Raw genomic sequence first — 26,080 nt, forward strand, 5'->3', positions numbered from 1 at the left:
CATTGCAAGTTCCATTGATTTTTATTTGTTTTTATTTATTTATTTTGAGATGGAGTCTTGCTCTGTTGCCCAGGCTGGAGTGCAGTTGCGCCATCTTGGCCCACTGCAGCCTCCACCTCCTGGATTCAAGCGATTCTCCTGCCTCAGCCTCCCGAGTAGCTGGGACTACAGGAGTGTGCCACCACGCCTGGTAATTTTTGTATTTTCAGTAGAGACAGGGTTTCACCATGTTGGCCAGGCTGGTCTTGAACTCCTGACCTCAGGTGATCCACCCACCCTGGCCTCCCAAAGTGCTGGGATTACAGGCGTGAGCCACTGCACCTGGCCTATTCAATTTTTTCTAAAGGAGACAAAATCTTAATTGTGATGACAGGAGAATACCTTTCTTCAAAAGTGCTTCTTCTTCTCACCCCAAATACAACACACAGAAACTGCTCACCTCTCCACAGGGTCCCTGAGCATGACAATCAGTTTGGCATTCGGCTGAAAGGCATGGATGAAGTCCTGGGTCAGAAACGGTGGCTCGCCGTCTGTGCTGTTGTCGTAAAAGAACGTCCAGGCATTGTTATCCCACATAGTGGAAGCACTGGCCTCCCCTGGAAACAGAAAACACTCCAAGTGAGCAGGGGTGGGATTCAGGCTCCCACGAAGTGGCCCCGGGTGCCAGAGGCCAAAGCTGGTCCCGATGCCTTCCTCTTAAGCAGCAGGAGAGGCCAAGCTGTCAGCCTTTGTGGGCAAACAGGACTCCAAAGAGAGAAGGTTGGATGCCCACCCCTGCCACAGTCACACCCCACCTCCAGCCCAAAAACCTCTGTCTGGAAGTCCAGGCAATCCATGCAACACTGAGTGTCCCCACCCCTGAGCCCCCTTTCCAAGGGGAGCAAAAAAGAAAACCTTCACCAGCATCTGGGCCCCCAGTTTCACAGTATTTAACTTTGCTCATGGTGCACAGCTCTGTGGCATTTTAAGGGCCCACGGAGAATGCAGTCTGTGAGAAAATACACCAAAACACAAATAGCAGTTATCGAGGTGGGAAATTATAGGTGGTTCTGAAAATGGTTTTCCTGTACAGTTTTCCAATATATGTTCTATATAGTAGATGGTTCTAGTAATAGATGGAGTTCTCTCTGAACTGGGGGCCCAAGATGGCGAAAGGCCTTGCCATTTCTGCCCCGGATCTAACAAAGAGAAAGAGCTGGGGCAGAGCCAAACCACGTTTCAGAGCTGGGAGGAGCCGAGAACTGGTCTAGCAGCCCAGGAGCCTGGAGCTGGTACTAGATGGTTTCCTTCCAAGGCATCAGGAGAAAGCAGGAGGGTGGGAACACTAACCCTGACGAGGAATTCGAGTGCGATTTCCTTCCTTGAAGCTGTAACTGTTCATCTCAGGGCATACTCTAAGACTAAAAGACAGAGGGGCTTTGCCACAGGGCTCACACACCCTGTCTCCTGTGAGCCACTGCTCTGCACGCAGCTGGTGCCTACTCAGTGCAGACTGGGTGAACGGGAACTGGGTCCCAGCCAGTTTCACATTTCATCATGGTCCTCATGAGTGAAGGATGTAAATGGCAAACACACATCCCAGCACAGAGGTGATGCCAAGATACAGGCAGGCATTCCAACAGCGCAGACTCTCCCAGAGGACAAAGCCAAGTTCCTGAGGGTTTGAGGGGTGTGTGTGTGTGTGTGTGTGTGTGTGTGTGTGTGTGTGTTTGGGAGTCTTCAGAGATTTAAAAAGGAAGGCAAATCCATCAATCAGCTCTACACTTGATTTCCTGACAGTTTGCCAAGGACCACAGGACACATCTGAAAGTTACTTATCCGGGGAAAGACTGAGCCAGATGACTGAGTCTTTGGTCAGTGACAAGTGTATCATATCCCTGCAGGCCCCTATCAGTTCTGTCGGATGCATAATCACATCCAGGTGAACAGCTCTGTTCTGGCCTTTTTTTCTTTCTTTTTTTAAAGAGATAATATCCCAGGACACAGAAAAAACAAGTCAATCAGAAGTCCCTTGAAAATTCTACTCACAACGAATAAGAATATAAAGGACAAATGAACTCTCTAGCTAAATTGGCACGAATTCTGTCAGATCTCAAAAATGAACTGGTTCTAGAGCCATGGAGGCATTTCTCCATCCACCTGACTGTCTTCCTTCCATCCGGCCACCATCCATCCTTCATCCACCCAGGAAGCATTCATTTGGTGTCTAATCTGTGCTCAGCATTGTGCTTGGCACCAGGGACAGATCAGGGGAGGAAAGCACGGCCCCTCCTCTCTCAGACCTTAAGAAACAAGGGGGACAACAGGCAATTCAAGAAACAAAGAGTACCACGTTGGGTACCTGGGAGTAGACGCAGGAGCCTTTCAACATGCCTAAAGCCCTAGCCCCAAGTTCAGCCATCACGTTCAGGCCACTTGCATCCTGAAGCTCTTGTGTGACTCTAGCTGTCAACAATGACAGCAGAAGAAAGGTCCTCTCTGCCCTAGGGGAGGACTGTCTCTGCCCAGAATCTAACACAGAGGAAGAGCTGGGGCAGAGCTGAGTCACATTTCAGAGCTGGAAGGAGTCTAGAACTGACCTGGTCCAACAATTCCACTTTGCAGAGGTGCAGACAGAGTCCAGGAACAGGAAAAATGACCGGCTGCACGGCACAGAGCTGGCTGCTGGCCCAGGCAGGGCTAGATACCTGTCACACCACAAGACTACCCTAAAACTCACCAAACTCTGCTTTAAGTAAATATCAGCACAGTGATTTTATTTTTTGTTTTTTTTAAAACCTAGGAGCAAGCAAAATTAGGAGACCAAACGGAGGCTTTCCTTTTTCATTCATTGTCTTAGTCTCTGTTTCCTGGCCCGAGGATACATATTTTTAGCACTTTCATAAGAACATGTGATTTTCCCAGAGGCATATGGTATAGGAGTCACAATGAAATGTAAGTCAGACTTGAGATTTGGGGAGTTTGGACCCCCAAGTTTGCAAAAAACTAGCTAAATCATACTGGAGGTGACTCCCAGTGACTTCATGTCTTTGAGCTTAAAAGAAAAAAAAAAGAATAAGTCAAGACTTTGGCACATAAGCCTGTCCCCTTGGATAGGAGAGTCTTAAGTTCAAAAGTCATCTTTCAAAGGGTTGATTACAATTCCTCTTAGTAGCTAATAGATTTATTTAATTTGGAGATTGCAAATATAACAGATCTAGGGAAATTAAAAAATAGATCACTGTCTACGGTAAACAATTTAAGCAAAACGTGATTCAATTTCTCTTTCAGAAGGCATCAGTGGATAAACGCCTTCTAAGCTGAATCCAATAAAAAGAATTATGTCAGACAAATAACAACTCTAGCGATCTAAGGTAGAGCGTGTGCACTGTAGTTATTAATCCTATTCATCCAGTAATGCATGCCGGAAGTTCTCCAGGACAGTATATTTCAGGTGCTTTTACCACACACACGCCTGCCCTCCCCACACACAAAGGTAACTGTGAAAAAAAAAATGGCTACGTTAATTTGCTTTACTGTAGTAATCATTTCATTGTCTCTGTTTCCAACAAAACATCACATTATGCTGTACACCTTAAATTATACAATAAAAAATAAATTTTAAAAAGAGTAAACATATATGTTTACTTATAAAATAATCTTGTGAATATTTAAAACAAATTATTATTAATCAACCTCATTTTGAATGCCCAAAGGCATTAGGTTGACAGAGGCTAGGCTTTTTAAACAGCAATTAGTTATAGGCGATGTGTCAGAGCGGAGCCTATTTCAGAAGAAGCTGCCTCCGTCTTATATGGTCCCAGTGGCCAGGGATTACAAAAGCCCCAAGCAGCAAATCAATGACTAACCAGTTAACTGCATTTATAATTCCCCATCCAAACTTATCAGATCAGTACATCAGGAAAAAGTCAATATCCCTGCTTAATTTCTTAAAAACAAAGAAATGGCAACTTCTCACGAAAGCCATCAGCTGTCCTTAAGTCTCCATAGACGTAGAAAGTCAACATTTCTGCTTTATAGTAACTGTTCAGGTGATGTGAACATTTTATGTAGTGGTAAAAGTGACGGCCAGGTGGAGCAGTGGAGGCTCAAAAGAAGTCTGCTGCCACGATGCAAATGTTCTGCAGGTGAAGCAGAGCTGGGCCAGGCCTGGAGCCTGAGCCAGGACCTCAGGGAGGGTGCTAGCCCTGCCAGAGTAACACAGAAGCCTTACCGATAATGATTGTATTCATCTTGCTCTGCTCCTTTGCAGAGCTGGCCTGCAGTCCTTGATGGATCTGGTGTGCGGCCAGGTCAAAGAGGTCCAGATAATCTTCCACAGGATAGCGGTCTCGCAGCCCATCTCTTAGGCGGACAATTCCTACAAGAACCAAGATGCAGGAGATACTGAGGACAAAGTTGCTACTGCTGGAGCGATGGCCTCCCAGACAGCAACCAAAGAGAGATGGAATGGCCTAAAGGGCCTGGCTACAGCAGCAAGAGGCTCAGCCCGGGTAGCTTCAGAAAGGGTCGCTGGGGATGGGGGTCTATGGGGCCTGGCTACCCACTTTCAATCCATGCATGCTTCAAGGGCTGGAAGATACCACCACTAAGCTGGACAGTGGGAGATTAAAGACTGGAACACCTATTCAAGAGCTAGAAACATGTCTGCTTGGAGGGACAGAGTCTGGGGCTGGTTAACTTGTGCACAGGTGGGACTCTTAAGTGGCCGGGCAGCAATGACAGCCAGGATGCATATGTTGTGTGAAACAGGGACAGAGGACCAAGGGCAGCCCACGGGGGAGAGGAGGGCAGTATCCTATAAACTCCATGATGCCTTCCTCATGGGGGCCAGCCAGCACCTGCCTGATGTTCTCTCTCCTGCCCTGTTCAATCAAATACCCTGCCCTTTGTCCAAACAACAAGGGGAACTGATCATACTCTAGACAGACATGGATTCTGGCATCGGCCACATAGAGCTTAAATTCACCCCCTGCTGAAAAATAAATAAATTTCACTTGCAAACATTTAAAAATCCACTTCCCAACGCCACAACTCCTGAAGTCAATGGAAATTGGAAAGAGAACATCCGTGGCCAAAGCAACAAGAGGTTCAAGGTGACATTGAAGACTAGATTCCAGAGGCCCGCCTCTGTTCTTCCTCCTTTCCTGCCAGTGGGAAGCTGGTTTTCATTAAGGGGAAATCACTGTGAGCCTCGGGGGAGCACCCTACAGCAGGGGAGTGTGTTCAGACACACCAGCAAATGCATAGGGATGTGAAACCCTGGCTCCTACAGCGGCCGCTGCTAAACCACAAAAGAAACATTTACACTTTAGCTCACTGTAGGACGAACATCATCAAAGGATGAAAGCAAACGTTTGTCAGGAAACACATTAAGAGTTGGTCTAAGGAAAATTTTGAAGATTCCCTTCTAGGCAACCTGAGTCCATTACTGGAAAACACCCTCGTGGCCTGCCCAGACTCTGGTTGACAATAGGCACGTATACCCCTCAGCTCCAGTGACCAAACCTCTCCTGGCACAAGCAAAAGGTTACAGAAAGGAGACAGTGATCTGAGGACCACAGGGTGCCTGGGGCTGGGCTGGAGCAGAAAAGGATGGGCAGTGGTCATGGTCAGCCTGCGGCAAAGGGCTGAGAGCAGGGCCTCCAGAATGATCTCCATGTGGTTATCATATGGAACCCATAAGGCAGATGGGGCAGGTCAGAGAAGCTGAGGCCTGAAGCAACTCAGTATCCCCCAGGTGCAGTGACTGCAGCTGAACAACACACAGCTGGGAATAGCACAGAGCAGGGAGCAGCACAGAGCAGGGAGCAGCACAGAGCAGGGAGCAGCACAGAGCAGGGAACAGCACAGAGCAGAGGAACAGCACAGAGCAGGGGAACAGCACAGAGCAGGGGAACAGCACAGAGCAGGGGAACAGCACAGAGCAGATAAATAGCACAGAGCATGGAACAGTACAGAGCAGGGAACAGCACAGAGCAGGGAGCAGCACAGAGCAGGGAACAGCACAGAGCAGAGAACAGCACAGAGCAGGGGAACAGCACAGAGCAGGGGAACAGCACAGAGCAGATAAACAGCACAGAGCATGGAACAGTACAGAGCAGGGAACAGCACAGAGCAGGAGGCAGCACAGAGCAGGGAGCAGCACAGAGCAGGGAACAGCAGGGAATGGTACAGAGCAGAGGAACGGCACAGAGCTTGGGAGCAGCACAGAGCTGGGAGCGGCACAGAGCTGGGAGACAAGAGTCCCGATCACACCTTCCTTGCGGGCCCTTACTAGCCACTGGCACTTACTGCTCACTGCTCGGGTCATGTGCCCGGGCTTTCGGAACAAGAAGAGATGCCAGTTCTGACTCGTCCCCTTGTCCTGCACACAGCTGGCAATCAATGCTCACTGCATGGCTCACTGGAACCGGGTTCCGGTGCTGGGTCTTTGCCTGGGAACAGCCTCCTAACAAGGGAATTGTGCAATCTCTTTCTGCGGCCCTCGCCCCCCAACCCCAGCGCTAACGTTGCGGGAGGAATGAACGAATGATGGAACGAGACCAGACAGGAGCCCTGGGACCCGGCACTCACCAAACCGCTTCCGGGTCCACCAGTGTGGCTCCTTGATGGCGGAGAACTTGACCTCAGGGTGCAGCCGCAGGCGGTCATAGAGGTCTGTGGTCCCGCACTTAGGCTGCCCTATGATGTAGAAGTGCGGCAGGCAGCGCAAGCGGAAGTGCTTCCCGTGCGCGTGCGCCAGGTGGCCCCAGAAGGCCTTGCGCAGCGCGTCGAAGGTGGAGCGGAAGCGCTTGGAGTAGAGCACGTAGGAGTTGGTGAGGTACGGGTCTGTGGTGTTCCGCCCCGAGAACTCCTCGTACCAACAGGGGCTCTTACTGTTTGGAAGGAATTTATTGGGGATGACTGAAAACATCTGCAAGGAAACAGAGGAGGAGAGACACCGAGGAGGGGAAAGTGAGCAAAGACACAATCTAACCGCAATGGGAACATGCCCTGAGACTGACGACCGTCTTCAAATTCGACCTGTTTGACAGTGACTAACAAATAAAGCAAAACTTGGTAGACGGTCAATGACTGTGCTTTCCTCACCCCCGCCCCTCCCCCCCCCACAAAAAAAACTTGGATTAAAGATAATCCAAAATAAAGATTATTTTGATTAAAGTTAAAGAATAAAAGTTTAATTAAAATCCATTCAACCATAATTTACCTTTCTGACACACAACACACACGCACACATGGTAATTAAACAGAATCTTTTTACTAGTTGTATATTTAAATTGCCGTTAGAGATTAAAATATAGAATAGAAGCAGAAAATCAAATTTAACGCAGCTTTAAAATCCCAAATGATGGTGATCTGCAAAAGCAACTTTTAACTACCACGATCACATGTCAAGCAAGAAGTTCTGGAATGAAATAATGAGAGCCGGCGGCCCTTGAACATGCCTAACCCAGCGTTCAGGACAGCAGATTCCCTTCCTGGCACTCCATAGCATAAGCAAACATCACTCTTTCAGTGCATTCAAATCCATAAGGCTGTCAAATGATCCTTGCTACATCTGAGACATTTTTCAGTCATTTTCCTTCTGTGTTCCCAAAGATGGTGATAGAAAGAAAAGCACTCATTTCTAAAAATCAACCAATCAGTCAAGATTAGCACAAAGCTACTCACATGCAACTCCTGCTTCTTAAGGTCTTCTAAGTCTGGGAGTTGTCTGGTCGTGAACTCAATCCTAGCTGTGATGCTGTTGATAATTAATTTAATGCTTGGATAGTCCTTCACGTATGAAATGTTATTTACAGAGGATTGATGATGATGTTCTTTTGTGTCGCTTGGGTTTTCGCTGTCCATCAAGCTGGGGTTGCTGGGGAAGCCTCCGTAATGGAAAGGTGATGAGATCAGAAGCTCTTGGTGGGCCCCAGAAAGGATGTAAGAAGCCATTACCAAGGTCATTATTATCAGTCCAAAAACGAGGCTACATCGCTTCCCCTTCTTGAAGCACATAAACCCACCCCAGTTCTCGTTCCCTTCAGTCCTCACTTCGAGAACAGCAAGCAAGTTCATCTGCTTACTGTCCACACGAAACAGAATTTTGTTTTCTCCTTTGCACGTGGGGCACGCCTGGTGACCGTGGTGGGGGCCCCCTCGGCAGTTGACCTGGTGCTTGTGTGCACCGTCGGGTAACAGCTGTATGCAGCAATTAATGCAGTGCCTCATGGTAGTGCCAGTGCCCTGGGCTTACCGAGCCATGGGTGGTGGTCCCCCCAGGAGTCTGGATGTCCACAAATTGTGCCGGAAAACCTTAAGGATGCCTTGTGATTACATAAGATGGATGGAAAGCACAAATACAAAAATAAGCACACACCACAGCACTAGAGAAAGAGGACGCACATTCTTTGGTTCAGCTCCGAAAGAAAACAAAAGGAAGTGATGTCCCAGAGTCATGTTCTACAAGAGCCTCTGCAACCTTGGAGAAGGTCACTAGTTCGGGAGCAGCTCTGCCTGCCCTTCAGGTTTTTCCCATGGCACAAAAAAAGGTGGAAGAATTCTCACTGGGGAATATGGAAACACACAAAAAATTAAAAGAAATCATGGTCTTTTCACTGATGGATGGATTGCCATGCCATCCACGGAGGCATCTGTGAAGATCTCCACTTTTACATCCTGAGTACCTTTGGAATATTTCCTCTTTGTGGGGCGCAAACTTTAAAAAATGCCAGATTTCCTACACAAAAAGACAAGAGGCTTTATTACATTGTGTGGTAATAGCGATAACCCAAAGCTCATCCTCCAACCAGAGACAGATGCTCACTCTCTTTTCCACCTCTAAGTCCAGCCAAGCCAGCCTGGTTCTAAGCAAGTCATAGAAAATCATGAGGATAAAGGAAGAGGTTTCAGGTCCTTGCAGTTGGCTTTGGGGCTCAATTTCTGCCACCAAACATGGTCCCAATTCCAGCACCACCAGCGCCACATCAAACATCTCACATTGTGCATGGTCCACATCTCCCCTAATCCCTCTGCCTTGATATATCTCAGTTACAGGATCTCTGAATCCCAGGATGTTGTGATCATTCTCAGATTCATGCACAGTCAATGACTACAAATTTGAGGGATGAATTGAAATATCAGTGCTTTTCAGTCAATGAAAAATCTCAAGAATACTAAGGAGGATGGTTAGAATGGGAGCAGGCAGAGAAAATGTGTTTTTTCCCTCTCGCTGGCATCAGCAGTCTCTTTCTTAGAGTTAACCTTTATTATCAGATTAGGAAGCAAAAGTTAATGAAAATTTAGAAACAATGAAATGAGTCTCTCCTTCAGTAGAATGTATCATATTAAAAAACCACTTGACTTTAAGTTATTAAGCAATTAAATCCAATGTATAGTATTCCCTCGAGTGGCACAGAGCTTCAGACCCTGACATAATTTTTCATTTTCATCATCTCGAGCAAGATATGATTCTTAAAAACCCATTAATAGAATCCTGTGGTTATAAAATATATTGTTGCCCAAATGACACCTCTTTGTAGATGTCATAGAAAGAGCCATGGATAAGCAAAAAAGGAGACCTACTTAGTTTCTGGCAGTGGTAGATCACCACTAATTGGCTGTGTGACCCTGAGCAAGCCACATAACCTCTCTGAGCTTTGGTTTCCTCAATAGCAAAATTAGGAAAATAGGGCACCTTAACAGGTACTAAATTAGCTACTACATGTAAAGAGTTTGAATAATGCCTGACACATATTTAGCATACCATAAAAGGTAGATAGCATTGATAACAATAGCATCATCAACTACTACTATGATTTTTCATTGTCAGTGAATGCCAAAAACATTTGAAATGGGATCAAAGATGAAAGATCCTATACCACATGATTATTCTTTAGCAATTGAAAATTATCCAAGAGTAGTAGATTCATCTCCAACTCTACACACGCCACGCCTCAAACAACCCTCACTGTGTCCATAGAGGCGGCATTAACTAACCCCGCATCAAGATCTCCATGTACTGGCTGAAGAATTAAACAATCAGAACTCAACAGAAGAAATGTTCATGCCCCTTGGACTGAAAACCTCGTGTTTTCTCAAAATATGGTGGCCAAGAAATAGCCAAGCTGTGTGTTTCCCAAAACGTCTTCCTCCCACAAAATGTTCCGCTTGCCGTTGGTGAGTGTTCCATGCTTAAATTATTTGGAGAAAATGTGGAATGGACAAAATTACACAGAATTCTTTACAGCCGAACTTTTCAGGGCCTTTGATATGCTAATAAGCCCTGTGAATCCACAAGAGAGGAATATAATACACAAAGTTGTAAGTACATAATTGGCCAAGGAATCTCACTAGGGTATCAAGGAGCCAGTTTGAGAAAGGCTGGTCAGTAGAGGCTGAGACCTGAGTCCTGCAGAGGCGCCGGGGCGGGGATGCAGAAGGGGCCAGTTCTGGGAAGCCAGGCCGGACATCTCAGGCCCTACCCCCATCTCTTATCCCTGAGGGCAGCTGGAGGGACATGAGGGCAGCTGAAAGGACATGTCAGAAACCTCAAGACTCAACCTCTGCTTCAAACTTGCTCAACCACCCCTGACCCATCGCTTGCTACAAACAATTCTTCCAAACTAAAGAAACAAAAGGGCAAGATCCCCTACTTGGAAACTCCATCATTAAGGCCAAGAAAACATTTTTTCACATGTCCAAGACAGGGCCAAGCCGGGGTTAAAAATGAGACTCCAACCAGCAGCTCAGCAGGGAGGGAATTCACACCCTCCTGTCTTTCTGCTGCAGAAGATCGAATTAGATTCTTTAAAAAGCAAACAAAACACGGACTTTGAAGCTCCAAGACAGGAATGTACATAATCTGGACCCAAACGAATGGGCAAAACATTCCTAAACAAGGGCAGGGGAAGCTCATTTCAAGCAAAGCGAAAACATGAGCAGCTGACAGTCTCAACAGAGAGGAGGGAAGATGGGGTGCCCGGACCGGGTCCACAGAGCATGTCTGCCGGGCAGCCGCCCCCTCCAACCAGCCCAGCCTCTGCAAGTCCTGCTTCCTAAACAGAAAGAACTGAGGAGGCAATTTGAGAGGCTGCAAGAACCTTAGCAAAACACTCAGATACAGTGTTTTCTCAGCTCCTAGCATTCTTTCATTCGTTCATTCATCTGTTCAACAAATATCTTTTGAAGAACAGCTGAGTGTTGCACATGTCCAGTTAGGGGGAGGCCAGCCAAAAGCCAATACAAGATGAGGGATGTGATGTGGAAATAAAGAGATGAGTATTTGGTCTCTATCCTTGGGTACTGGTACACAGGTGCTAAAATCCTTGGAATTTTTCTGAGTGATGGGGTGAGAGAAGCACCTGTCGTCATTCATGACAAGCCCCTTTCAGCCATATCTGAGTGTATCCTGATGCGGTGACCCTTTGCAGGCCAGGATAGCTCCAGGCTGAGGGCTGGTCACCAGAAAGACCAAGCCTCAGTTAGCAGCTTTCAGCAAACCCCCCAAACTCCAGGTAGGGAAGAAGGGCTGCAGATGAAGTCAATCACCAGTGGCCAATGATTTAACCAATCATGCCTTTGTAATGAAACTGCCATCAAAACCCCTAAACCACTGGGCTCAGGCAGCTTCCAGGTTGGTGGACCCTTCGAGGTGCTGGGAAGGTGGAATGGAGGGAGAGGGCATGGAAGCTCTACACACCTTCCTCCAACATACCTCACCCCATGCGTCTCATCTGCTGGCTGTTTCTGCATTGTATCCTATAATAGACTGATGATGAGCCAAGCACTCTCCTGAGTTCTGTGAGTCATTCTAGAGAATTACTGAATTGTGGGACTCTCTTGCCTTTGTAGCCAATTTGGACAGAAGCATGGGTAACCTGGGGACCCAGTACTTGGGACTGGCATCTGAAGTGGAGCAGTCTGGTGGGACCAAGCCCTCAAACCTGTAGAGTCTGCCTCTGGTAGGGGCAGACTTGAATTGAATGGTAGGATAATCAGTTAGGTTCTGGAGTTGGAGGATTTGCTGGTGTTGGAAAATACCCCTGGGCTGGGGTGGGAAGGGGGGTCCTCTCTGAGAAAAAACATAAAACTACCTCACATTTACAAGTTTTTACCAAAATCGATAGCCACTGTACAGTATGTCAAACATGCAGTAAGATGGACAAGCAATCTGAAGGCCAGGTGAATCCCTTGTAAGTGAAGGCCCTAGAGCCCGGCGGCTTCCAGACGAGCCCTCCCCTGACGGGTGCGAGTGGTGCAGGGCTGACCCAGAGAGGAGTTCTGTTCCCAAGTGGAGCTTCTGTCCCACCAGGGGTAGGGGTTGCAGGGCACAGGCTATAAAGAAGTCCCAAATGAATAAGATAATCCCAGATGCTGCTAGATAAAGGCTATGCAGAAAAGAATAAAGAAAAAGGGGAGAGAACAATAAAACCATTGGAACAGGGTTTTGGAATTCTTTGTGCCATCCTAGGATGGCCCATTCTTTGTTGTCAGGGCTGTCCTGCGTAGGATGCTTAGCAGCACCCTGGCCTCTACCCACTGGATGCCATAGCACCCGTTCCCCTGAGATGTCACAACTAAAAACGTCTCCAGGCATTGTCAATGTCCCCTGGGGTGCATAATCACCCCTGGGTTAGAGTCACTGCCTTAGAGGAGTGGGAGGTATGATACACAGGGTGACAGGGAAGACCTGATTTCACAGGGACATTGGAGGAGAAACCTGAATGACAAGAAGGAAGCCAGTCACATGGAGACCAGGGGAAGCAAAGGCCCTGTAGAGAGATGCTGTGGGGAGTCCCAACCCATGAGGGCTACTGGCAGCGTAGGCCAGTAGTGGGGGTGGAAACCCAATGGGAGAGGAGGCAGGGACCAGGCTCTGTAAAGTCTTGAAGGCCAAAGTCAGGGGTGGGATTTGCTCAAGTGCAAAAAGGGAGGCACACTATATATTCTTTTTTTTTTTTTTTTTTGAGATGGAGTCTTACTCTGTGGCCCAGGCTGGAGTGTAGTGGCACGATCTTGGCTCACTTCAACCTCTGCCTCCCAGGTTCAAGCGATTCTCCTGTCTCAGCTTCCGATGTACTGAGATTACAGGCACACACCACCGCGCCTGGCTAATTTTTGCATTTTTAGTAGAGACGGAGTTTCACCACATTGGCCAGGCTAGTCTCGAACTCCTCGCCTCAAGTGATCCAGCCCGCCTTGGCCTCCCAAAGTGCTGGGATTACAGGCATGAGGCACCATGCCTGACCTCAAAAGAATTTTCATACTATGTATAATTATTAAAGAGCATAACTCAGGGAAGAAAAATCCAAGTAATGGGGTGGTATTGAAAGGAAAATGGATTGCTGTTATGTTCCTTATCTGGCCTTTTCCATAGGCCACAAATTATCCCAAGCACAGTCATTCAGAAACCTAACACTCAAGTGGTTCCTCCTTCAGAAAGGAGTCATGTATGCCCCTGCACTTCACCTGTCTGGAATGTCCACGTTTGGTGCCGGTCGACTCAGACAAGACGGGGCCCTTGGCGCTTCCGTTCATGTATTAAACCAAAGGATTCAGGTGTACATTTCAGTGAGATTACTTCCCACCTGGGCTCAATTCTGAGCCTGATGGATGCAGACCATCACTGTGGGAACCTGGCACCAGGAGAGAAATCAGATAACGGGTCCCAAAATAGAAAGTGTTCAATTACCCAGCCCTTGCTTGGACACCCCCTATTAACCTATGCACCCAAGCATCATTAGCAAGCCATTTATAACAAAATTGTAATTGAGAGACCCAGAAATACCACTTTAGATTAAGTAATTGAATGCCCCCTCAGTGTAAGATCGATAAAGGGCATCCAATTTCACCCTAGGAAAAACTTATTAAATTATTGTAGCTATAAGCTGATATAGCAGAGGAAAGATGTATGAAACCTCAGAAGAAATCTGGATGGATTTAAATAAATAGCTTCATTTTGGTAGAACATTTACATCTGCCCTCTGGGGAGAGAGAGGGAAAAAAATAGCTAATTACATTATTTTACCTTTATGTTTTAAGGAAAAAAATTCAATGGCTCTTAATTAACCTTTACTAAAACACAAAGCCTTCTTCTGATTAGTATGTCTAACTGCTGACATTCCTCTTTAGGCTATATATATGGAAATACATTTTTTCAAGGAATATTAATCAACAAGTAGGAGAAGGAACATTTTTCACATGTAGCTCGAAGACAGAAGGTTGTTGCTGAGACTGAGAAGAAAGCCAACAAGACTGAAGAGTTCTGTACAAATTGTAAATCATCAGATTCAGTCTTCTACCTGGACGTTGACAGTTTTGATCACATCCAGTCAAAAAGCAGAATAAAGCCACATCACAACATTCACTGGCCCATAGCATAGTGGAGAGAACACAGCAGTCACATGGGTTAGGATTCCAAGTCCATGTCCACCCAGTGGCCTTGGGAAAATCACTTAAGGTTTCTGGGCCTCTGTATTTTCAAAAGAAGTCCCTGCTAGCAACAGATCACGTACAGCATTGGAGTTCAGAGCCCAAGTGCTAGAGCCAGGCTGCCCAGGTTTGATCTTGAACAAGACATTAAACATCTCTTCTCCCCATTTCCTTGGATACAACTTAGGAATAATCACAGGACCTGTGTCACGGAAGTGCTGTAAGCACCTAGTGAACTCATTCATGCAAGGTACTTAAAAGAGTATCTGGCCCGGCTGAGCGCAGTGGCTCACGCCTGTAATCCTAGCACTTTGGGAGGCCGAGGCGGGTGGATCACAAGGTCAGGAGTTCGACACCAGACTGACCAACATGGTGAAACCCCATCTCAACCAAAAATACAAAAATTAGGGAGTGGTGGCGCACGCCTGTAATCCAAACTACTCAGGAGGCTGAGGTAGGAGAATCATTTGAATCCAGGAGGCAGAGGTTGCAGTGAGCCAAGATTGTGCCACTGCACTCCAGCCTGGGCAACACAGCAAGAGTCCGCCAAAAAAAAAAAAAAAAAAAAGTGTCTGGCCCATAGTTAGTGCTCAATAAATGTTAGCTGGTATTACAGATGCACAGTGCTGGCCCACAGTGGGAATTTGATAAATAGTTATTTATTACTCTTTACCATAGATTGCATTATTGGTCTCAAGTTTTTCTTCTTCCCCTTGTTCACATTCTTTGCCACTTTGGAGGGCCTTCAGCTGCAGCAGTGATGTATTTCTCCACCCTTCGGTTTGAGTTGGGTGGCTTGCTTTGGCCAGCAGAATGAGGCAGAAGTGGGCTTAGGGCTGGCACATGCCAGGCCCTCAGACATGTCCTGTGTACTCATTTGTCCTCTTGCACCCTTGCTTGGCCAGGAGGAGTTGAGACAGGTGGAGCAGGGCCACCTGGCTGAGCCCACCCAGAGCAGCCAACACCCACTGGATCTCAGCCAATTCCTAAAGACAGCAGAGAAATAATAAAGGGTCGATTTTTCTTTTTCTTTTTTTTTTTTTTTTTCGAGACAGAGTCTCACTCTGTCGCCCAGGCTGGAGTGCAGTGGTGTGATCTCAGCTCACCGCAACCTCTGCCTCCTGGAGGCTGGCTACCACCAGCAGTAGATATGCCAACATGATAATGGAAATTCAGAGGGGAGGCTGGGCGCAGTGGCTCACGCCTGTCATCCCAGCACTAGGCAGTCGGATGACTCAAGCCCAGGGGTTCTAGACCAGCTTGGGCAACATGGCAAAACCCCGTCTCTATAAAAAATACAAAAATTAGCTGGGTGTGGTGGTGCACACCTGTAGTCCCAGCTACTCGGGAGGCTGAGGTGGGAGGATTGCTTGAGCCTGGGGAGGTTGTGGCTGCAGTGAGTCGTGATCACACCACTGCACCAGCTGTGCAACAGAATGAGCCCCTCTCTCAAAAACAAACAAACAAAAAGAAACTCAGAAGGGAGCTGTTCCTGAATCAAGACACAATGGCTGAAACATCGGAAAATAACACACCAGGTTATTTTCTGACAAAATGTGTGTGTATGACAACCACAGCTGTTTTGTTTTAGATATCCAAACAACCGGCCCACACTCCCCCGCCTCCTGATGAAGAGGCCTTCCTCCTTGCCTCTTTTCAGTTACTAATTTCTTCCTTGCTTCCTTCCTCTCCCTGAGCAAGCCTTTCCTGTAATCTGATCCTTATGGTTTCCTTGCCAGATTTCATCTTTCCTGATGCCTGGGACGCGTCACTCGTGCTTTGTCTAAAACAGGTATTCTCAAACCACGATCTGGGGGATCTTCCTGGCCGGCCCAAAATCTGTGCATACAAAACCCAGGCAGTTTTTAAGCTTATTTTTAAAGCACACTTGACTGTCTTTTAAGTTCATCATCAACATTACTTTTGGTTAATCACGACCACCTTACATGCATACAAAGTACATTCAATGCTATTATTTTAGTCCGTAAGCCATATCCATAATAAACAGGCATTTCCCCAAGACCAGATCTCTATAATATGCAGCCAGCGCCTTCCCCGTATTCTGAGCTCACTGATTCTCAACTTGGTAGTGTCATGTACGTCCGTGTGAAGAGGCCACCAAACAGGTTTTGTGTGAGCAATAAAGCTTTTTAATCACCTGGGTGCAGGCGGGCTGAGTCCCAAAAGAGAGTCAGCGAAGGGAGATAAGGGTGGGTCTGTTTTATAGGAGTTGGGTAGATAAAGGAAAATTACAGTCCAAGGGGATTTGTTCTCTGGCGGGCAGGAGTGAGGGTCGCAAGGTGCTCAGTGGGGGAGATTTTTGAGCCAGGATGAGCCAGGAAAAGGACTTTCACAGGTAATGTCATCAGTTAAGGCAAGGACCAGCCATTTTCACTTCTTTTGTGGTGGAATGTCATCAGTTAAGGCAGGACAAGGCATTTTCACTTCTTTTGTGATTCTTCAGTTACTTCAGGCCATCTGGGCGTATATATGTGCAAGTCACAGGGGATGCGATGGCTTGGCTTGGGCTCGGAGGCCTGACAGGTAGAAAGATGGGATGTAGGAAAAACGGTTTCCAAGCAGTCAAAAATAAGACACTATGCCAGGCTTCGGAGTCAGGGAGACCTGCATTTCAACCCGAATCAAGTCTAAGGCTGCTCTAATGATCTCAGGCAACGAATTTAACCATTCTGTGACTAGGTTTCCTCATCTGTAAAATGGGAATCAAATGATCTGTCTCCTAGTGTGAATGTGAGGAAGAAATGAGGTCATATACACAAAATGCGTAACCCAGAGTCTAGTACCCTGCAAGCCTTGGAAGGATGAGCCATCCCAAAATATGCCAAATTGATATGTTGATTATTTTGAGTCAAAAACACTGGAGGAATTATAGTTTCAGACAGGGCCAGCTGACCTGTCTCTTCCTGCATACTCCAAGCCGTAGACTCCTCTGGGAGGAGTACCCTTCCCCTGCCAGGCTGAGAAAATGGCCCTCCTCAGCAGAGCCTGGGAACTGGGGGCTGCAATGGACCAGGATAAATACACTTCACAAAGGAACCCTTCTCTTCCACTGGTTTTACACACCCCATATATCTCCCAGAGACTCCCCTAGAAATGTATATTGCTCCACCAGATCCCTTGTGTTCCATCTCTTCTGAAATTGATTGTTCTTTGTCTAAAAGGTCTAAAACCTTCAACTCCACTCTCTTGTGAAGATTCCCAGGTCCGTGTAAAACTAACAAAGTGTGTTTGCTTTCCTTTTGTTTGTCTGCCTGGTGTCAAGTTGGCTTCTGGATGCAGTTGAGGAGCCCGCAAAAGAGTTAACGAGGAGGGGGCTGGAGGTGATCTCTGGCTCTCCTGCATCTCAATACATGACCTGGATTCCTTGCATTATTACTGGAGAGACCCTTGGGTCCCCACTCCAGGGTTACTTGCTTTCAGTGTGCATATATTATAATTCCAGACACTGGTGTCCAATTTTCTTGTCTGCCACTCATCTGAGGTGATGCCCTGGAAGAGGCAGGTAGCCACACAGATGCAGGAAGTAACACCCAAGTTCTACAGTAGAACAACGTACTAAGAAGCTGAGCTGGCCGGGATCATTTGGGCACCCCTGTCACCAGGGCCCATAGCTCTGGCGAGCCGGGCACAGCTGTGGGGAAAATTCTGGAAAAGCTCACCCCCTCCAAACGACTGTGGCCATCCAGAACTTGTTTCAGTGCTCAACAGCAAGGGCCAACCTTCCAGAAACGCACCCATCCCCAAAGATCTAGGGTAAACCAGCCACTGCTGTACAGATGGGAAATGCCAGACAGTGAAGCTCCTGGGATCCCTGAGGATTCTACTGCAGTCATTCACAATCAGAAACACCCGGAACCCCTCAACAATGATGGTGAGCACACTCAGACCCAGGGCAAAACCCAGGTGGCCTCCAGCAAATCAACTTGCCAGTATAAACCTACGGGTACCTGTCACCCAGCCTGCCTTTTACAGAGAAACTAAGGCCGGTGTGGTCTGTACTGCCCCAAGGACATGCAGCCCATGATAGAAAGGTGGGGCGAGAGGCCCCAGGGGCCTGACACTCAGTCTTCCACCATCCCTCAAGAGAAGAGCCCATCCTAACCTCTACCCCTACCACCCAGGCGTGGCCTCAGATAGTCCAGCGGCTTCTCCAGGCCCCTGGTGTTCTTCTCCCTTCCAATCTTCTGAGGAATCCCTTCCGAGAAAACAGATTTGCAGTCTCACCCATAGACACAGGACAGGAAGGTGAGGGAAGCATCCCAGGAGGAAGCTGATGGGATGAAACTCCCCTACCTCCTTCAATCTCCTTTGAGCGCTTTGTCGGCCTGGGGCATTGTCTTAAACTGTCTCAATTCAGACTCTAGTCATCACTCAGGCTTGTCTCCTACAGCCAGGGAAGAGCCTGCTAGGACCGGGTACAGCCCCAGGACAGAGACAAGGGATGGGGGAACAGAGATGTGCAGAGGCTGGCCTGGTGCCAAGTGTGGGGACAGGGGAAGGAAGGACAGAAAGCAAGGCGGGCAGGGGCAGGGGAGGAGGGAGAGGCGGGGCTGTCCCTTGTCAGTTGCCCTTGCAGCTGAGTCAATGGATAGGAATGGAACTAGCCCTATGCACAGGAGGTAGGCCCCAGTGCACAGCCCCCAACTCCTATTTTGTCCCTGTACATCAAAGAAGCCTGGGCTGTGTACAACTGGACACTCTGCAGCCCAGGCCTGTGCGACCAGACACTCTGCAGTCCAGGCCTGTACAACTGGACACTCTGCAGCCCAGGCCTGTACGACCAGACACTCTGCAGCCCAGGCCTGTATGACCGGACACTCTGCAGTCCAGGCCTGTACAACTGGACACTCTGCAGCCCAGGCCTGTACGACCAGACACTCTGCAGTCCAGGCCTGTACAACTGGACACACTGCAGCCCAGGCCTGTACGACCAGACACTCTGCAGCCCAGGCCTGTACAACTGGACACTCTGCAGCCCAGGCCTGTGCGACCAGACACTCTGCAGTCCAGGCCTGTACAACTGGACACACTGCAGTCCAGGCCTGTACAACCAGACACTCTGCAGTCCAGGCCTGTACAACTGGACACACTGCAGCCCAGGCCTGTACGACCAGACACTCTGCAGCCCAGGCCTGTACAACTGGACACACTGCAGCCCAGGCCTGTACGACCAGACACTCTGCAGTCCAGGCCTGTACAACTGGACACTCTGCAGCCCAGGCCTGTACGACCAGACACTCTGCAGTCCAGGCCTGTACAACTGGACACTCTGCAGCCCAGGCCTGTACGACCAGACACTCTGCAGCCCAGGCCTGTACAACCGGACACTCTGCAGCCCAGGCCTGTACAACTGGACACACTGCAGCCCAGGCCTGTACGACCAGACACTCTGCAGTCCAGGCCTGTACAACCGGACACTCTGCAGCCCAGGCCTGTACGACCAGACACTCTGCAGCCCAGGCCTGTACGACCAGACACTCTGCAGCCCAGGCCTGTACGACCGGACACTCTGCAGCCCAGGCCTGTACGACCGGACACTCTGCAGCCCAGGCCTGTACGACCAGACACTCTGCAGTCCAGGCCTGTACAACTGGACACACTGCAGCCCAGGCCTGTACGACCAGACACTCTGCAGTCCAGGCCTGTGCGACCAGACACTCTGCAGTCCAGGCCTGTACAACTGGACACTCTGCAGTCCAGGCCTGTACAACTGGACACACTGCAGCCCAGGCCTGTACGACCAGACACTCTGCAGCCCAGGCCTGTACAACTGGACACACTGCAGCCCAGGCCTGTACGACCAGACACTCTGCAGTCCAGGCCTGTACAACTGGACACTCTGCAGCCCAGGCCTGTACGACCAGACACTCTGCAGTCCAGGCCTGTACAACTGGACACTCTGCAGCCCAGGCCTGTACGACCAGACACGCTGTGGCCCAGGCCTGATGGACCGGACACACTGCGGCCCAGCCAGTACGACTGGACACGCTTTGACCCAGGCTAGTATGACCAGACACTCTGTGGCCCAGGCCTATAGGACCGGACACTCTCAGGCCCAGGCCTGTATGACCAGACACGCTGTGGCCCAGGTGGTGGCTTCCATGATGATTTGCATTTTAAAACTTCAGAGCAGCAAAGGAGGGACCCCCCAGCAAGGCAGGGAGCTGCTTGGTGTCCTGATCGCTAACCTGGCTGGTCACCCTGAGCGTCACTTCATCTCTCAGGGCCTCTGTTTATCCGTATATAAGATACGGATTTGGGACTACCCCTTTTGGCCCTAACACTCAGGGGTGTATGATTTGAAGTTAATTTCTCCTTAATAAAAACTCATTATCTTCATCTGTTATGTCTTTCAGGGCTGCTCAGAGGCCAGTGATTTTGCAATGAGCGTTGACTAGCCGGCGCAGCGCTTGCTTTATTAGCCAGATAATTAATTCAACAGAGACGCAGAGTTTTCTCCAGATTAGTGGTCCACACACTTTTGTACATGTTTATTTAAACACCTACTATGTGCAGGGCTTGCATTTGCCGGGGCTCCAAAGACAAAGACCGCAGCGTGTCCGGTCGTACAGGCCTGGGCCGCAGAGTGTCCAGTCATACAGACAAAAAAATGAACAGCCTGAATCCTCTGGGAACATCCCATCTAACTCCAGAACAAAGACTCCAGAGGCTCCAGAAAAATGCCCACATTCGGGAATGTATATCCCATTTCAAAGACAGCCGTGAAGCCCACCTAGCCCCAGGGAATCTGCAGAAGAACTAGCTCTGCTCCAGGAATCCGAAAAAGCATGGTAACAACAGCCGTGATTCAGTGAACCAGGGCCTCTGGCCATGGCAGGCAGGAGGGAGAATGGGGTCTTTTTCCTGTTCTCTGTGATAGCTTGGTCTCTAATAAGGCAATCAGCTCCGGCTCCCTTGTGCAACCACCAGAGATATAGGCCAAACACAGCAGATGTCCCAGTCTCTCTGAAATGCACAAAATAATCAGGTTTTCTCAGCGAAGGGGCAGGGTGGACCACAGACTTCAAATATGTTCATGCTGCATTTCTCCCCCAGTGATTTCAATGTGCACAAAAGACTCTAAAGGTCTTTGTGACACAATCAATAATTTTTTCTGAAACCAAGTGAGGAGAAAAACTATTTCAGAGTGCTCATTTTATTATTTCCAGCAGTAAATCACACCAGTGTAGGGACTAGATTTTCTCATGCTTGTATATCTAGTGACTCCGGTTTTCCAATAAGGCAGAGGCCGCTCAAGAGGAGCTTACGGGGTGTGCCGTGAAACGCGTCTACCGAAATGGCTCTAGGGAACAAAGCGAGGACAGTCATATAGCTGCAAAGCATTTTAGCAGCACGTGGAGTCAGTTTAGGGTTTTAAGTGGCCCCAGGGATAGCGGCAAAAGAAGAAGGAAATGCCTGATAGTCCAGTATCTGCCACCTGCAGAGGACCGTGCTAGGTCCCTTCTTGAAGGCACTCTCTGAGGTCAGCACTGAGATTCCCCAAGTCGTGTGTGGGAAACTGAGGCACAGCAGGGTTAACCACATGCCTAGAGTCACAGGGCTCCCCAGTGGTGGGGCCAAAATCCAACCGCAGGTCTGTGTGGCTGCAAAGCCCGTGATCTTTCTCCTGCAGCAGGCGAACCAAGCTGTTGTTGGCAGCTGTAGGGGAACCTGCTCAGAACTCAAGGCTCACAGAGGAGCACGGTCAGCCATCACTCAGCCCACAGGCCACCTTTCTCCCTTGTAAGGAGGTGAGGCTGGACTACAAGCTCCATAAAAGGCCAGGTCAGTGGTGCTCAACCCTGAATAGCACAGAGTAAGTGCTCAATAAATACTTTTAAATTAAAGAGTCAGGGAACAAGCTCCAGAAAGCATGGCAAATATCCAGCAAATATCCAGAACAGAGTCATTATTGCTGAGTCACAACAACAATGATGCCAGCTAACATGTGTTGAGGGCTTCCTTGTGTCCAGACACCAGGCTGGGGTTGATAGGGATTATTCTATTTAAATGTCATAATCTAAGAGGAAAGTACAATTACTACTTACATTTTACAGATGGGGAAACTGTGGCCCAGAGAATTTAATACTATACACTTCCTCCCCAAATGACTTACAGAATACAGGAGAGCGAGCTGGCCTAGGGAAGAGCTGGAGACCGAAGGCCTAGGCTGAACACTGGCCACACGGTTTAACCAGCCACATGACCGTAGGCAAACCTGTTCACCAGTTCGACCCTCATTCTCTTCATCTCAAAGTCGACGTGGAAGGCTCAGCATTGTTACATGGGTGCAGTGATCTCAGGAGCCCAGGATGTTTAACACATGTTATAATTATTCTTTTTGCACATTTTCGGGGTTCAAACACCTGCAACATCAAACCTTAACTACCAGGAAATAGTGACCCATTTTCAGACTAGGGCTCATTCTGGCTGTCATGTATTTAGACTACAAAGATGAGTGGTACCTTCTAGTTGCTGTCCAATAATTTTTCCTTGACACAAATAGAGAAATGAATGAAAAGAAGCAGCCCAGAGTATAATGCGCAGAGACTATAGATTAGGGACAGAAGAAGCAGGGTGACTCTGTCCACCCTCAGGTCCCCAGAGTCCCCCTGCCCACTTTGACCTGACTTCATGAAGAGCAAAAAGGTTGCAGGAGAGTGGAAGATGCCCAGCCCAGATGTCCTTCAGGACGGGCAGAGGAGAAAGGTCTTGCGTGGACACATAGCTCACACGTTCAAAACCAACTGCAAATCATGATTCTGCAGATGCACGACGCACCCTAGAATGAATCCATTACAGGCAGCGCGACTGAAAGGGGAGCAGCTGCACACTCCCCACCAGATGGCCTTGCTGATCCGGGTAGTTCTAAACATTGTTTTATTTCCAAAGATGAGCAAAATAAGAATCTGGTTAACCCTTCAATGAGAAGAACTGCCTGAAAACACTTCATTGGAATTTCCTTCTTTTTGATGGAAAGACCAAGCAACCCAAATAAATGAGGAGGTCCTCGGGAGGGTTTTAGAGCCAGGGAGGGGAGTTTCTCCAGGGGGTCACCTGAGGTCAGCTGACATCCACTGTCTGCCCCCAGATGGACCCAGCCCTTACTAAGCGTGCCAAGAGGTGAGGAGAACAGCTCCGGTACCAACCCAGCTTGGCTATAGGGACCTCAGGAGTGTGCAGAGTGTGCCAGCCCCCATGCAGTGTGTGCACAGCAGGTGTGCCAGCCCCCAAGCAGTGTGTGCACAGGTGTTCCAAACCCCCGAGTGTGTGCTGGTCCTCCCCAGGAGTGTATGATGTGCCAGCCCCGCCCCCAGAAGTGTGCAGAAGTGTGCCTCCCCCAGGAGTGAGTGTGCAGAGGTGTGTCTGCCCCCCCCAGAAATGTGTGTTGTGCCAGGCTCCTCCAGGAGTGTGCAAAGATGTGTCCCCCCCAGGGTGTGCGAAGGTGTGCCAGCCCCACCAGGGGTATGTGAAGGTGTGCCAGCCCCACCAGGAGTGTGCAAAGGTGTGCCTCGCCCAGGGGCATGTGGGCATGTGGAGGTGTGCCAGCCCCTCTACCTCCGGTGTGCAGAGGTTAGCCAGGAGCTGTATGAAGCCGCAAGACAAACTGAAGCTTCCATGTTTAAAATATTTGAAATTTTCAACATTGAAATCATTGTTTTCAAATAAGTTATACCCACGTATATTACTAACTGACAAAATTTGCAGAGATCCAGCTCGCCTTGCTGGCTGCAAGCTGTCGGGACCAGCCTGGAGGACCCCAGGGAGCCCTCACTGTCTTTCACCTTTGAGTACTGAAGAGGAAATTTTGAGAAGCACTGGTGTAGGGACAGGGGGAAAGGAACCAGGATGACCTGCTGTTTTATGGCAGGCGTGAAGCTGGGAACCTGCTTCCTCTCATCTCTTTCTGACTTTTAGACAACACTAAAGGTAGGTGTAATCGCTCCATTGTGCAGATAAGAAAACGGAGGCTCTGGGTGAAGTGGCTTGCCCTAAATCACGCTGTAAGTAAATGGCAGAACTGGATTTAAACACAAGCTGAAGCCCAAACTGCCTCTCACTTCATGGAGGATGGGGACATGCACATTCACATTCACTCCCTGATATGGTTTGGCTGTGTCCCCACCTAAATCTTAACTTGAATTGTAGCTCCCGGAATTCCAACGTGTTGTGGGAAGGACCCAGGGGGAGGTAATTGAATCATGGGGTCCGGTCTTTCCCATGCTATTCTTGCGATAGTAAATAAGCACGCAATCTGATGGGTTTATCAGGAGTTTCCACTTTTGCTTCTTTCTCATTTTCTCTTGCCACCGCCATGTAAGAAGTGCCTTTTGCCTCCCACCATGATTTTGAGACCTTCCCAGCCAAGTGGAACTGTAAGTCCAATTAAACCTTTTATTCTTCCCAGTCTTGGGCATGTCTTTGTCAGCAGCATGAAAACAGACTAATAGACTCCCCAAACAGTTCCCCATTGTTGACTGTGGGTAGCATTTGGGGTGTTTTGCTTTCTATTTACACATTTCCATCTTGCTTCCAATTTTACTCATATAGAGCAAGCATCACTTTTGTAACTACGAATAAAGAAGAAATAATAAATGTTGCACAAAAAAAGATGTGGCAAATAGAAAACGGACTGGGCCCAGGCCTCCAGGACGTGAGTGCACGTCCAGTCAGACAGGTTTCTGAGACTCAGTTTCCTTATCTGTTGAACATGCATGCACTCCTTGCCTCCCTCGTCAGATCAAGTGGAATAGGGAATTGAAATGAGGCCACAGGCCACAGAGGCAAGGCAGAGGTGGGCTAAAGGCTTTGTGCAAAGCACCAGTGGGAAGCTCTGTCCAAGCTGCACTGTGTCCCCTCCTTTCTCAAGTTATCTTTGATTTAATAACATCTTTCCTTCAGACATACTATAAACCATTAAAAAACAAAAACAAAAACAAAAACCCTCCCATTACCATTCAACTCCAAATGACAGGCCTGGGAGTGCAGCTGGGAAGGACATTTTTCCTTGTCTTCTCTGCCACTGCAATGGAAAACCCCAAGCAGACCACAGAATTCCCTGGAGTGGGCATGCAGTTTTATACACACGCACAGACCAAAAGAACTCCAGGTCCAAGAGCAAAAGGGACAATGTGACCCCGGAGGATGCTGTTTTATGAACGTTCACCAATGCCCAAAGAGAATTCGACAGCGGCGGCCGAGGATCTCATTCCGTACAGCTACTAGGCACATAGGAACGGGCACATACCCTTGTGGAAAGAGAAACGTGGTGGGGAAGAAAGACAAAAAGCCAAAACCCAGAGGCAGGTAAACATCCACACATGCCACCTGGTTTGTATCAACCCCTTACCGGCTATGTGCCCTCGGGCAAACTGCTTTGCACTTCGGTGCCTCCCTTCGCTGATCTGTAGCAGGGAGATAACGGCAGTATCGACCATTTGGACAGGCGTGGAGATTAGGTGGGAGAATCCCTACAAAAATACGCCCGTGGTACCTGCCAACTCTAACTGCTCAACGAACGGCAGGCACCACCACCACCAGCCTCATTTCTTTTTCTTTCCTCCCTCCTGTTTCTGCAAACAGGATCTCAGCTCAACAGTAAGGACTTTGGCCTGGTGTATAAAGACCCAGCCGAGCC

General features: G+C 48.5%; 3 protein-coding genes across 9 annotated transcripts in view; 2 read left to right on the forward strand and 1 right to left on the reverse strand.

Moving 5' to 3' along the window:
• The window catches only part of ABRAXAS2 (abraxas 2, BRISC complex subunit), a 943,775-nt gene that overhangs the window by 137,094 nt on the left and 780,601 nt on the right, over positions 1-26,080 (forward strand). The gene's annotated exons all lie outside the window — the stretch shown is intronic.
• Positions 1-26,080, forward strand: part of LHPP (phospholysine phosphohistidine inorganic pyrophosphate phosphatase) — a 661,086-nt gene that overhangs the window by 73,270 nt on the left and 561,736 nt on the right. The window lies entirely within an intron of this gene.
• The window catches only part of CHST15 (carbohydrate sulfotransferase 15), an 85,878-nt gene that overhangs the window by 29,188 nt on the left and 30,610 nt on the right, over positions 1-26,080 (reverse strand). For 5 of the 7 annotated variants that reach the window (XM_050803739.1, XM_050803743.1, XM_050803741.1 and 2 more), the window contains exons 2-5: positions 7,675-8,728; positions 6,577-6,916; positions 4,214-4,360; positions 440-596 (exon numbers count right to left, since the gene is read on the reverse strand). In XM_050803739.1, the coding sequence (XP_050659696.1) occupies positions 440-596; positions 4,214-4,360; positions 6,577-6,916; positions 7,675-8,220 (1,190 nt within the window). In that variant the 5' untranslated portion in view covers positions 8,221-8,728. The other 2 variants (XM_050803744.1, XM_050803740.1) reach the window with 2 other exon arrangements.

The sequence above is a fragment of the Macaca thibetana genome, chromosome 9, assembly GCF_024542745.1.
Source record: "Macaca thibetana thibetana isolate TM-01 chromosome 9, ASM2454274v1, whole genome shotgun sequence".
Classification (NCBI taxonomy): domain Eukaryota; kingdom Metazoa; phylum Chordata; class Mammalia; order Primates; family Cercopithecidae; genus Macaca; species Macaca thibetana.